The 14,546-nt window shown below is 35.7% G+C and overlaps 1 protein-coding gene across 1 annotated transcript in view; it reads left to right on the top strand.

Moving 5' to 3' along the window:
* The window catches only part of LOC121384275 (transcription termination factor 2-like), a 44,931-nt gene that overhangs the window by 17,272 nt on the left and 13,113 nt on the right, over positions 1 to 14,546 (top strand). Inside the window, exons 13-19 of the mRNA XM_041514592.1 lie at positions 116 to 318; positions 1,109 to 1,173; positions 2,852 to 2,940; positions 6,114 to 6,205; positions 7,863 to 8,154; positions 8,906 to 9,055; positions 11,488 to 11,555. Coding sequence (XP_041370526.1) covers positions 116 to 318; positions 1,109 to 1,173; positions 2,852 to 2,940; positions 6,114 to 6,205; positions 7,863 to 8,154; positions 8,906 to 9,055; positions 11,488 to 11,555 — 959 coding nt within the window. The remainder of the gene's footprint in view (positions 1 to 115; positions 319 to 1,108; positions 1,174 to 2,851; positions 2,941 to 6,113; positions 6,206 to 7,862; positions 8,155 to 8,905; positions 9,056 to 11,487; positions 11,556 to 14,546) is intronic.

Here is a 14,546-nt window from a genome sequence, read left to right as displayed (position 1 = left end):
TATGTATATTTTTACTTATATTATTAAATTTTTAAAAATATTATTATTTGGTTTTAATTCTGCAAGAACTTGAAATAAGATGTACTTAAGGTATGTTTTGTTGATTATTCTTCAGGGCAGTGGTGATAAAAATCCATCGGATAAACCCAATATACTGAGGATTGCGTGGGAGCGAGTGATACTGGATGAAGCACACAGCATCAAGAATCACAAGAGTCTCACGTGTATGTCCGTCTGTCGGCTCCGCACGGGATTTAGATGGGCTTTGACTGGAACGCCAATACAGAATGATCTACTAGATATGTACTCCCTTCTCAGGTATGCCTTTTGCTTTCAGCTAACCTTCAAAGTATTAGTGATTAAATATTTCTAAATTTATTATGTATTTATAATGCCTACCAGTTCAGCCAGTGGGGACTATAGGTTTCATCTCAGTCCTTCTGTCTGTCTGTCTGTCTCAGTCCCATATATATATTTTCCAGACATTTCTTTTCACAATGCTTCAAAATATGAGCATGTATTGATACAGATCAGCTTTGACTTTCGTGGCAATTTATTAATTTTTTAACACATTATGGCCCCTGAACTTTCTTTTCCAGACTTTTTATCCACAATGCCTCAAGATGGTTATGCATAGCTTTATTATGTACTGTTACAGATCAACTTTGATTTTCGTGGCAATTTTTACCCATTTTTCACAGGCCCTTGAACTTAGGAGATACAAAAACTTGTTGGGCCCTGTAAAGGACATATATTTTTTTGACAGTACTCTGAGAATGCTTGTAAAGTAAAACAAAATAAACATACAGTCTGGCATATCTCAAAATAATTCAAGCAGGGTTTCTGCCAGAGGGTAAAACAGGTATGGCGCCATACCCAAATATTTTTGCAGATTTAATTTTTTTAAGTTAACCTTTTGACAAAACTAATAACTCTTTATCATTACTGTATGATTTTCTTAACCCTAACCCTAAAATTAACCTATTTTCTTTCTCTCGACTGTGGTTGCATTCAGTACACACATTGTAAATATTCAATTCCATAGCGCCATACCCAAAAATTTCTTTATGCCAGAAACACTGAATTGTCTTCTATGTTTTATGTGTAGATTTCTCCGGTGCTCTCCCTTTGATGAGTTTAAAGTTTGGAAGAGACATGTAGATACAGGAAAAGGTAAACATTTAATCTGATCTGTTGTCTTGTATATGATTGCTATCCAATTCCTTAACTGACTGATTAAAACAATATACCTTGTGTTTTTCTATCCTATTGTTGAGTTGATGCTTTTGAGATTCAGTTACGAAATCATATATTGAAGAGTATACAGTCCATTTTTGTTATCTTGGATCAGGTTTACATCGATGTCTAATTATGGCGAAATCTGATTAAGTAAAGTACAAATTAAATGTATACATTTCTAGAAATATATTCCAGAAATATATATATATAATTACAATCTGCCTGCCATTATACGATTTACTCTATTCTGATTTGACAACGTCACTTAAAAACAGAACTTTATCCTTTGATAAACCTCAGAAAATGACGTCAAAAGCAATGTCATTACATAAAACAGGTCATGGAAAGAACCTTAGAAACTAGTTTTTATGTATTTTCACCTAAATACGTTTTGTTGTTTATAATTATAAGAATTGTTTGCCAGTTTTTTGTGAATTTATTGATGTGATGTATAACAGTCACAAATTTAGTATACATGTAAAATTGCTTTGCTGTGCTACGTGATTATATACAATTTTTTACTGTTATACATGTACATTGATAAATTCACACAAAAAAGACAAACAATTCTAATATTTTGGTTATTTAGTTATTCATTTGTTCATATGTGTGTTTGTTTGGTTTAAGGACACCACTAGAGCACATTGATTAATTAATCATTGGTTATTGGATGTCAAACATTTTGTAATTCTGACATGTAGTCATCAGAGGAAACCTGCTACATTTTTTCTTAATGTAGCAATGGATTTGTTATATGCACCATCCCATAGACATATTAGCACATACCACGGCCTTTGATATTCCAGTCATGGTGCACTGGCTGGAGCAAGAAATAGCCCAATCTGTCCACCGATGGGGATTGATCCCAGACCGACCGTGCACCAAGCAGGCGCTTTACCACTGGGCTATGTCCTGCCCCATCTGACCATTATGAGTCTGTCTTGTAGATCATCCACATACTTTACCACTGGGCTGTGTCCTGCCCCATCTGACCATTATGAGTCTGTCTTGTAGATCATCCACATACTTTACCACTGGGCTGTGTCCTGCCCCATCTGACCATTATGAGTCTGTCTTGTAGATCATCCACATACTTTACCACTGGGCTGTGTGCCCCATGCCCCTGTCTGAGATCCATACTTTACCACTGGGCTGTGTCCTGCCCCATCTGACCATTATGAGTCTGTCTTGTAGATCATACACATACTTTACCACTGGGCTTTGTCCTGCCCCGTCTGACCATTATGAGTCTGCCTTGTAGATCCTCCACATACTTTACCACTGGGCTGTGTCCTGCCCCATCTGACCATTATGAGTCTGCCTGTCCTGTAGATTATGAGTCTGCCTTGTAGATCATACACATACTTTACCACTGGGCTGTGTCCTGCCCCACTGGGCTGTGTCCTGCCCCCGTCTGATCTGACCATATTTAGTGTGTCCTGCCTTGTAGATCATAGATCATCATACTTTACCACTGGGCTGTGTCCTGCCCCATCTGACCATATGAGTCTGTCTTGTAGATCATACACATACTTTACCAATTAATACAATGTTATTTGTAGATCATACACATACTTTACCAATTAATACAATGTTATTTTATTTGTTCCAGCAATGGGCACAACCAAGTTGAACACAATTGTTCAGTCACTGTTGTTGCGCAGAACTAAAGACCAGACATGCAAGAAGGGAAAACCGATTGTAAGTGAAACTACATTTCAAGAGCTATCAACCAGAGGCCTAATTTCACTAAACCACAAAACCACAATTCTTAATACTGTCAAAAGTACAATAAATATAAATCGAAGTATACATATTTAATTTTCGTTTGGCATTAAAATGCTCCGTCTAAAGTAATGATGTAATTTTCTACATGAAATGGATGATAAACACACCTAAACGTATAACCGGTATAACTGCTAGTCGCAGATGTAAACTTACAATGTTTTTTTAATTTGGCCTGCCATAGCTGTGAGATATCTCAGTGCAATGTAAATAGACTTGCACGGATGATGCAGTGTTGCTTAAGAGAGTTTAAGAGAGCTTTGTGAGATAGACCCAGAACTGGTTATGTTCACTCTTTGCAAAAATGACATCAGTCTACAATACTGATGTCAAAAAGAAACCTTACAAGGCTTGAAATTGTATTATAGAAAACCAACAAATGGTATGGTGAGATATGAACGTATAATGAAGTTCAACATCTTGAATGTCAATATGCACTTCGTGATATATGCAATGTGTTTGTAAGGTGGTTTCTAAATTGGTACTTTCCAATTAACAATATTTATTAAATTATTTAACTTTTATGTACATTGTATGTGAAGTTTTTTGGGGACATCAGTATATTTCATTAAAAAAAGTTTTATGTAGCTTTTTTTGGGAACAACATACATGTAATAGAATTAATGCAAAGCTATATAATTTGAATAAATAAATCAATTTGCTTTTTAAAATGATTTTACTGAATTTTATAAATGTTAAAACTGGTTAATTCTGCAAATGATTACTTTGGACACCTAATTGCAGTGGTCAGCCCTTTATTTATTGACAACATTTATAGCTTTCCTGGGATTCAGTCAGTGTGTGTATACCATGAAGGATTCGAGCATGTCTGTCCCGGGTTCTGCATCTGGATAGCCAGAGACCCAACCTGGGAGAGAGAAATTCAGTTAGTGGGTGATTCTTTGTAGTATACTGAACTCCAATAAAAACACACCAGTCAGATTTGTAGTGGTAAAAAAGATACGAGAAGAAATAATAAAATATATAACTGATTTTGTATAACAAGGATGTATTCGGGTAGGCAGTAAATAACCATAAAATTGTACATGTGGTGACCCTAGTTCATCTTGTGCAAAGTAATAACTAGAATGTGTGTTTAAAAAAGATCTTAACCAGGCCTCGAAATTCGGTGTCAGAAGGGCAGGCTATGATAGTCTTTAAAAATCTAGGAAATGAACGGCACCAAGTCTTAACCTTTAGCACAAAGGCTACTTTCATACACCAAGGCCGTTTTGTTTTGGAAGTCGATTTCACCAGAAAAGAACTTTTAACTGTAGTTCTGTTAAATTGGTCATTCATCAATAAAGCAATGTGTTCTAGTGGTGTCATTAAAGAAAACAAAATTTACCTTTTTGATGGTGTTGTTAAACCCAACTTTGGAGGAGAGAGATTCTGTGTATCAAGTTGCAGAACAATCCAATCAAAGCTTTAGAAAAAAGGCTAAAATTTTCAGTGTTAAATTATTTCAAATAAAAATAATTAGATAAATGTTCAAACCAAATCATTTGTTTGTTTAAATTTTAGTCTTTTATATTATTTTTGTGTTGTAAATTCTATATTTAAAAAAAAAAACCCAATCCCAGCCCAATTACAACTTTTTCTCCAACAAACATAATTATATAAGAGGATTACCCAAATTAACCATTTAATTATAGAATAAAAAAATGTGGAGGGAAATCCTATTCTGTCGTGTAACCTTATCCACAAAAACGTAAACATTGTCTAAAGACAAGTTGGCCTATTTTCTGAAGTATGTTTTCAGCATTTATGGAGTATTTAAAACAATAAAAAAATATGTTAAATGGGGGTTGGGGGTGAGGTTTTACTGATATACAAAATGAACAATTCACATTATTTTGGCCGCTTTAATTTTTCAAATGATCGTTTGCTGCAATTTTTAGTTGTTTTCTTTTTGTACCACTGCTTGATATCACTTCCAAGACTTGTCGCCAATACTCATTCATTGGCGTTGTCAGAGACTGGACCTAGCCTTGACATGCCAGAGCGTTGAATAGATATGAGAATTACAAATCAGTTAGAAATTGGAATCATAAACCCGTGCACTTATTAGGTACCACAGTAATTGGTGACCCATGATATCGCATGACGGTACGGTAACATGAGGAAAATATATTGTATAAATGTAACTCCAGTTATATCATACATTGCCAGTTTATTTTCAAGAAACAACACATGTGATCTTAACAAAAAAATCAAGGATTTCTCGAATGTCACATCCACAGAGCAGGTCATTGCCTTTTTTTCCACATGCAAAGGTGAAGATCACTGGAAGAAGCCATCGTAAAATTTTAGTTGTTGGCTACTGCTGTAACAAGTATCGAGTATATAGCATTTGTTAATGTATATGAACTGCTGAGAATGGGTAACAAATGGAATATTCAAGAATAACCACAAAAATTAAGCAGTTCATATTTATTTCAATGTTTCAATTATGAATAAATTAATTTAGGTGATTTTAGCATTGGTCCGTCCGATAATAAACATTAAAATTTATGTCATGAAGAATATCAATAACCATAGGTCAATTTAAATAGCTAATAATAATAATAATAATTTAGAAAAAAAAATTAAGCCATGGAAATCTGTTTCAGCAATTCACATTTTTTTCCAGTAACTGTACGACACATTAACACTATCAGCAATTCATGTGGGGTTTTTTTTCATTTCAACTGTAATTTATCAATTGTTACAGTTTGATTTTCAGTTACATTACATGACCAAGAAACTGTATACAAACAAGACCGAGGAACATCGAATTCATTCATGTTTTATTTTTTTTAATAATAATAAAAAAAGCATGACCTACCATGCAGTTAGGGTTAAACACTTGTCAAGTTTTAAAAAACTAAACACATACACAAAAGGGGTGCCACGGCAGATATTTAAAAGAGTATGGTTATTCATAGCTGTAAAGTAACTGGCATTTTTGAGGCATCACAGCAAAGGCACAAGGCAGTATGACAAATACCATGGAACGATCATGAATTTCAAAGCCTGCTTAAAAAATATTTTTTATTTTTGAGATTCCAGTCTTCAGGAGTTTCACTGTATATTTTTTATTTTACTAGGTTACACTGCCAACTAAATCTACAGAGGTCATTAAGCTGGAATTAACAGAGGATGAACGAAAAGTCTATGACAAAGTCTTTGCTCTCACGAAGTATGTGTTTTTCTTCAAATTCAGTCATTCTGTATAGCAATATTTGATATGTTTTATGTAGACAGGCTATTTAACTTCAAATGTTTAATAAGTTACACATGTCTGTTTATCCAACACTAGGATACTTTCTTAGCATGTTGCAGCGAACTGTCACAATGTTTGTTTTTTCATTTCCTATATATATATATCTATGTTTTTCACAATATTCTAATAAAATAGACTTTCTAAATAAATCATGTATGGCTAAAATTGCACTGAGAAGTGGCCCATGTTTCAAGCTTAATTCTTATCAGGATTCATCTCTGGGAAATTCTTCTTCAGGCCAAAGTATATATAGGTACCTGGCATAGTTGATCTTATCATAGGCAAAACACCATGAGATTATTGTTCTTACGGCATTAATGTTCACATTCCAGTTCCCAATACAAAAAGCACACATACGGCCAAGTGCATGTATGGCATCCTCTAGCAGGTGTATGTGTGACATCCAGTATGTGGATAACTCTCTATTATTGTGAATTACATGTTCTATTATATATATACACATTGTTATCAACTCACCTAAGAGTGGACTTTACAAGACACTATTGAATTTCTGTTCAAATCGGCAACCATGCTAAAATTATCAGATCACTGCTGCCGTAAACATTGTCCTTCACCCACATTGTAAAATCCCCCTTACAGTACTAATTTTGTAATGGTTTCTTAAGCATACTTACATGTATGTACCCAGACAGCATGGTCACAGTGTGTACATTCATGGACCCCAGTGATGGACACCTTAGATAAATGTTTAAAACATACTAAATTATTTCAGTAGCTTTTACAAAAAGTGTTTGATCCACAACTACCATAAGTAGTTCAACAAGTAGTTTCTCCCGGATTAGTTTTCACTGCTTAAAGATTTCAAACACTGGTTAACTTTTGTGCCTGGTGCATTGAGAAGGGCAGATACCCAACATCTGAGTTTGGCTGATGTTAAATCTGGCCCACCTTGGGAATCGCTGACCCTCTGGACATGTTTGCCCTGCAAGAATCCATATCAGCTTCTTCTTACAGGCAACGGTGGCAGCTTCCTTGGTTTTCTGGATTATGGTTCTTTGTTAATAATAGGGGCGGGACGTAACCCAGTAGTAGAGCGCTCGTTCGATGCGTGGTCGGCCTAGGATCAATCTTTGTCGGTGGGTGCATTGGGCTATTTTTCGTTCCAGCCAATGCTCCACAACTGGTGTAACAAAGGCCGTGGTACATGTATGTACTATCCTGTCTTTGGGATGCTGCTTATCGAAAAGAGTAGCCCATGAAGTGGCGACAGCAGGTTTCCTTTCTCAATATCTGTGTTGTCCTTAACCATATGTCCGATGCCATATAACCGTAAATAAAATGTGTTGAGTGCGTCGTTAAATAAAATATTTCCTTCCTTCCTTCCTTCCTGTTAATAATATATATATTCTTTTGTATGTACTAAATTATTGTAAGGTAGAATCAACAACAAACACCCTGTAAATCCAGATACTAATATTCTAAACAGGAAGATATCTTTAATGAATAATTTTAGTCATCAATAGGGGTTTATTAGTTGTAAATGTGTTACAATTGTAGAAAGCTGAGGACAATCCCATTGACAAAATAATCATCAGTGTAATGTTGATTCCAGATCTACTGTTCAAGACTATGTGAGGAGACATGAAAACAAAGAGAGTGGCCTGGACTACAGGACACAAGCTGGTGCTAAACTCAATCCTCTCACAGACCTATTTAGCAGTGAAGACCTCATTTCTGGTAGACCCACTGCAACAGGTGGTGCTAGGTCAAGGTCAGAGTCCGGGTCAGGGTCGGGGTCACAGCCAGGGCAGTCTCAGACGACTACCAAGTCGACTGGCAGTCAAATTCTGGTGCTGATGCTTCGAATGAGGCAGTGTTGCAGTCACCTGAGTTTGATGAAACAGGTAGATTTTTTTCTCTCTCTTTGATACTGTGAAATACTTTATTTTCATGAGCTTAAAATTTCATGGTCTTTCTAAGTAACACATCTTATAAAGGCTATTTCATGTTTGTTTCTTTCAAATATGATATTTATGTTAACAAGTGATGTGTGAAAACCAGCTGGCTCCATTTCTGACAAACTGTAAGTCCTATATCAATGAAACTTGGTTTATAGGGGTGAGACGTAGCTCAGTGGTAAAGCATTCGCTTGATGCGCGGTTGGTTTGGGATAGATCACCGTCGGTGGACCCATTGGTCTATTTCTTGTTCTAGCCAGTGCACTACGACTGGTATATCAAAGGCCGTGGTATATGCTGTCCTGTCTGTGAGATGGTGGATATAAAAGATCCCTTGCTACTAATGGAAAAATGTAGTGGGTTTCTTCTCTAAGACTATGTGTCAAAATTACCAAATGTTTGACATCCAGTAGCTGATGATTAATAAATCAATGTTTTCCAGTGGTGTCGTTAAACAAAACAGGTGTTTTTGGTTTATAGTGACATCTATAAATTGTCATCTCAATTCATGTTTCAAATATTTTTTTAAATTATGAAATTAAAATTTGAAATTTAAATTGTTTTTAATATTTTTTTGTTTTTTACATTTATAAAAACCAAACATTGAGATGACCATCTGTGGATGCAGTTATCAGCCACATTGAATAAGTTTATGGTAGCCACGGCATTTCATTCTGTGGAATTTTTATTTATTTAGCACCTTGAGGAAGAAACTCTGGAAACAGAAGGGATAGAGTTGACTCTAGAAGAACAGATGAAGGGAATGGATCTGGATGAAGAGTCGGAGAGTGATTCCATCAAACCATCAACTTCACCACTGTTCACCATGTCTGCTACAAGCACAAAGGTAAACCAGGATTTTAAAATATTGAAATCTAGGAATACCTGATAAAAACTATTTTTGTATATCCTTAAAGGGACATTCCTGAGTTTGCTGCAATTTTTAAGATGTTATCGACTAACAGAGACTTTTTAACGATTGTAATTCCATATCAAATATATTTCTCTGCATAAAATATTAGTGGCTGTATATTAAACATGTTTCTGAACGTTCTAATATTTGTACTAGGTTTTTATCATTTTAATTCATAAAATATATATTTTTGTAAGTACAAAATTATTTGAAGACAAATTCCAGTTTGTGCTTCTTACAAATATTAAGATGACCAGAAACGCATTGAATATACAGACACTGATATTCGAAACAAGAAAATATATTTAATATGTACGTTTAATTGTAGAAATATATTATTAGTCGGAAACATCTTAAAATGCAGCAAACTCTTGACTGTCCCTTTAAATAACATTCATATACAGGGTTCATTGAGTAAGTAAACAGTTTGAGTCGGTTTGTGATCGATCTCCGTCAATGGGCCCATTGCACTATTTCTCGATCTAGCCAGTGCACCACGACTGGTACATCAAAAGCCGTGGTATGTGCTTCCCTGTCTATGGGATGGTGCATTTAAAGATCCCTTGCTGCTAATCGAAAAGAGTGGCTACAGCGGATTTCCTCCATCAATATCTGTGTGTTCTTTAAACCATATGTCCGATGGCATATAACTGTTAATAAAATGTGTTGAGTGCATCGTTAAATAAAACGTTTCCTTCCTTCCTTCTTAGTTTAATATTTTTAACCATGAGGCCTGTGGAATATATAATAAATTTATATAGATATATGCTCTTTATAAAATGTCTTTGTCATAAAATGAATGGTGAAAAAAAACCCCACTTTGAAGCAGACTGCTTATGCAGACCTTAGTGTGTAAGGGGAGCTATCACTTTTAGTCCCCATCACTCCCCCTTCAAGGATTTTAATTTTTAATTTCCCTTAGCATGAAAATATATAATGTATCAGTATGGTAATCTCTTAGCATGTAAATGTATAATGTATCAGTGTGGTGATCTCTTAGCATGTAAATGTATAATGTATCAGTGTGGTGATCTCTTAGCATGTAAATGTATAATGTATCAGTGTGGTGATCTCTTAGCATGTAAATGTATAATGTATCAGTGTGGTGATCTCTTAGCATGTAAATGTATAATGTATCAGTATGGTGATCTCTTAGCATGTAAATGTATAATGTATCAGTATGGTGATCTCTTAGCATGTAAATGTATAATGTATCAGTATGGTGATCTCTTAGCATGAAAATGTATAACGTATCAGTATGGTGATCTCTTAGCATGTAAATGTATAACGTATCAGTATGGTGATCTCTTAGCATGAAAATTTAAAACGTATCAGTATGGTGATCTCTTAGCATGAAAATGTATAACGTATCAGTATGGTGATCTCTTAGCATGAAAATGTATAACGTATCAGTATGGTGATCTCTTAGCATGTAAATGTATAATGTATCAGTATGGTGATCTCTTAGCATGTAAATGTATAATGTATCAGTATGGTGATCTCTTAGCATGTAAATGTATAATGTATCAGTATGGTGATCTCTTAGCATGTAAATGTATAACGTATCAGTATGGTGATCTCTTAGCATGTAAATGTATAACGTATCAGTATGGTGATCTCTTAGCATGTAAATGTATAACGTATCAGTATGGTGATCTCTTATCATGTAAATGTATAATGTATCAGTATGGTGATCTCTTAGCATGTAAATGTATAATGTATCAGTATGGTGATCTCTTAGCATGTAAATGTATAATGTATCAGTATGGTGATCTCTTAGCATGTAAATGTATAATGTATCAGTATGGTAATCTCTTAGCATGAAAATGTATAATGTATCAGTATGGTAATCTCTTAGCATGTAAATGTATAATGTATCAGTATGGTGATCTCTTAGCATGTAAATGTATAATGTATCAGTATGGTGATCTCTTAGCATGAACATGTATAATGTATCAGTATGGTGATCTCTTAGCATGAAAATGTATAATGTATCAGTATGGTGATCTCTTAGCATGTAAATGTATAATGTATCAGTATGGTGATCTCTTAGCATGTAAATGTATAATGTATCAGTATGGTGATCTCTTAGCATGAAAATGTATAACGTATCAGTGTGGTGATCTCTTAGCATGAAAATGTATAACGTATCAGTATGGTAATCTCTTAGCATGAAAATGTATAACGTATCAGTGTGGTAATCTCTTAGCATGAAAATGTATAATGTATCAGTATGGTAGTCTCTTAAATGGCTCTCCATATAGTCACAATTAATCACTCGCCTCAGTTGTTTTGACGATGAGGTCTGCTCATGTAATGTATCAATCAAAACACATCACCGACATTCATGTTTTGTGTTTTTTCAGTTAAAAGTTCTGATGGATAAACTCCTGGATATCAAACAGACATCAGATAGTTCTCAACCAATTAAAAGGTATGACGACTGTTTTTGTATTAAATGTGAATGGTGTATGGTGAAACTCCTAAACCGGACATCCTAAGGACCAAGTAAAAATTCCGATTTTAAGAGGTATTCGTTTTAGAGAGGTTCTCTTCTGTACAGATATTTAAAAAGGGGCTGCGAAAAACATCCGGTTTTGAGGGAAATCCGGTTTACAAAGGGTCTGGTTTTGAGAGGTTTCACTGTATTGATATTTTAAATAAAATTTTTGTGCTGTTACTATTGTAGTCCATGAGCCAATAGGGTTTATCTGTATCATTTTGTGCTGTACCTGTTGTAGTCCATGAGCCAATACGGTTTATCTGTATCATTTTGTGCTGTACCTATTGTAGTCCATGAGCCAATAGGGTTTATCGGCATCATTTTGTGCTGTACCTATTGTAGTCCATGAGCCAATAGGGTTTATCTGTATCATTTTGTGCTGTACCTATTGTAGTCCATGAGCCAATAGGGTTTATCTGTATCATTTTGTGCTGTACCTATTGTAGTCCATGAGCCAATAGGGTTTATCTGTATCATTTTGTGCTGTACCTATTGTAGTCCATGAGCCAATAGGGTTTATCTGTATCATTTTGTGCTGTACCTATTGTAGTCCATGAGCCAATAGGGTTTATCGGCATCATTTTGTGCTGTACCTATTGTAGTCCATGAGCCAATAGGGTTTATCGGCATCATTTTGTGCTGTTACTATTGTAGTCCATGAGCCAATAGGGTTTATCTGTATCATTTTGTGCTGTACCTATTGTAGTCCATGAGCCAATAGGGTTTATCTGTATCATTTTGTGCTGTACCTATTGTAGTCCATGAGCCAATAGGGTTTATCTGTATCATTTTGTGCTGTACCTATTGTAGTCCATGAGCCAATAGGGTTTATCTGTATCATTTTGTGCTGTACCTATTGTAGTCCATGAGCCAATAGGGTTTATCGGCATCATTTTGTGCTGTACCTATTGTAGTCCATGAGCCAATAGGGTTTATCTGTATCATTTTGTGCTGTACCTATTGTAGTCCATGAGCCAATAGGGTTTATCTGTATCATTTTGTGCTGTACCTATTGTAGTCCATGAGCCAATAGGGTTTATCGGCATCATTTTGTGCTGTACCTATTGTAGTCCATGAGCCAATAGGGTTTATCTGTATCATTTTGTGCTGTACCTATTGTAGTCCATGAGCCAATAGGGTTTATCTGTATCATTTTGTGCTGTACCTATTGTAGTCCATGAGCCAATAGGGTTTATCGGCATCATTTTGTGCTGTACCTATTGTAGTCCATGAGCCAATAGGGTTTATCTGTATCATTTTGTGCTGTACCTATTGTAGTCCATGAGCCAATAGAGTTTATCTGTATCATTTTGTGCTGTACCTATTGTAGTCCATGAGCCAATAGGGTTTATCTGTATCATTTTGTGCTGTACCTATTGTAGTCCATGAGCCAATAGGGTTTATCGGCATCATTTTGTGCTGTACCTATTGTAGTCCATGAGCCAATAGGGTTTATCTGTATCATTTTGTGCTGTACCTATTGTAGTCCATGAGCCAATAGGGTTTATCTGTATCATTTTGTGCTGTACCTATTGTAGTCCATGAGCCAATAGGGTTTATCGGCATCATTTTGTGCTGTACCTATTGTAGTCCATGAGCCAATAGGGTTTATCTGTATCATTTTGTGCTGTACCTATTGTAGTCCATGAGCCAATAGGGTTTATCGGCATCATTTTGTGCTGTACCTATTGTAGTCCATGAGCCAATAGGGTTTATCTGTATCATTTTGTGCTGTACCTATTGTAGTCCATGAGCCAATAGGGTTTATCGGCATCATTTTGTGCTGTACCTATTGTAGTCCATGAGCCAATAGGGTTTATCTGTATCATTTTGTGCTGTACCTATTGTAGTCCATGAGCCAATAGGGTTTATCTGTATCATTTTGTGCTGTACCTATTGTAGTCCATGAGCCAATAGGGTTTATCGGCATCATTTTGTGCTGTACCTATTGTAGTCCATGAGCCAATAGGGTTTATCTGTATCATTTTGTGCTGTACCTATTGTAGTCCATGAGCCAATAGGGTTTATCTGTATCATTTTGTGCTGTACCTATTGTAGTCCATGAGCCAATAGGGTTTATCGGCATCATTTTGTGCTGTACCTATTGTAGTCCATGAGCCAATAGGGTTTATCTGTATCATTTTGTGCTGTACCTATTGTAGTCCATGAGCCAATAGGGTTTATCGGCATCATTTTGTGCTGTACCTATTGTAGTCCATGAGCCAATAGGGTTTATCTGTATCATTTTGTGCTGTACCTATTGTAGTCCATGAGCCAATAGGGTTTATCGGCATCATTTTGTGCTGTACCTATTGTAGTCCATGAGCCAATAGGGTTTATCTGTATCATTTTGTGCTGTACCTATTGTAGTCCATGAGCCAATAGGGTTTATCGGTATCATTTTGTGCTGTACCTATTGTAGTCCATGAGCCAATAGGGTTTATCGGCATCATTTTGTGCTGTACCTATTGTAGTCCATGAGCCAATAGGGTTTATCGGTATCATTTTGTGCTGTACCTATTGTAGTCCATGAGCCAATAGGGTTTATCTGTATCATTTTGTGCTGTACCTATTGTAGTCCATGAGCCAATAGGGTTTATCTGCATCATTTTGTGCTGTACCTATTGTAGTCCATGAGCCAATAGGGTTTATCTGTATCATTTTGTGCTGTACCTATTGTAGTCCATGAGCCAATAGGGTTTATCGGCATCATTTTGTGCTGTACCTATTGTAGTCCATGAGCCAATAGGGTTTATCTGTATCATTTTGTGCTGTACCTATTGTAGTCCATGAGCCAATAGGGTTTATCTGTATCATTTTGGGGAATAAGGCTCTCACAGTAATTTTTAGCAAGGTATGCATATCTAGAGTTGGAAAATATGTGATAGCATTGGAATGGTGGTAGCTTTTGAGTATTATCAC

This window comes from Gigantopelta aegis, chromosome 10 (assembly GCF_016097555.1).
Source record: "Gigantopelta aegis isolate Gae_Host chromosome 10, Gae_host_genome, whole genome shotgun sequence".
In the NCBI taxonomy this organism is placed as follows: domain Eukaryota; kingdom Metazoa; phylum Mollusca; class Gastropoda; order Neomphalida; family Peltospiridae; genus Gigantopelta; species Gigantopelta aegis.
This window is presented reverse-complemented; position numbering and strand designations above follow the sequence as displayed.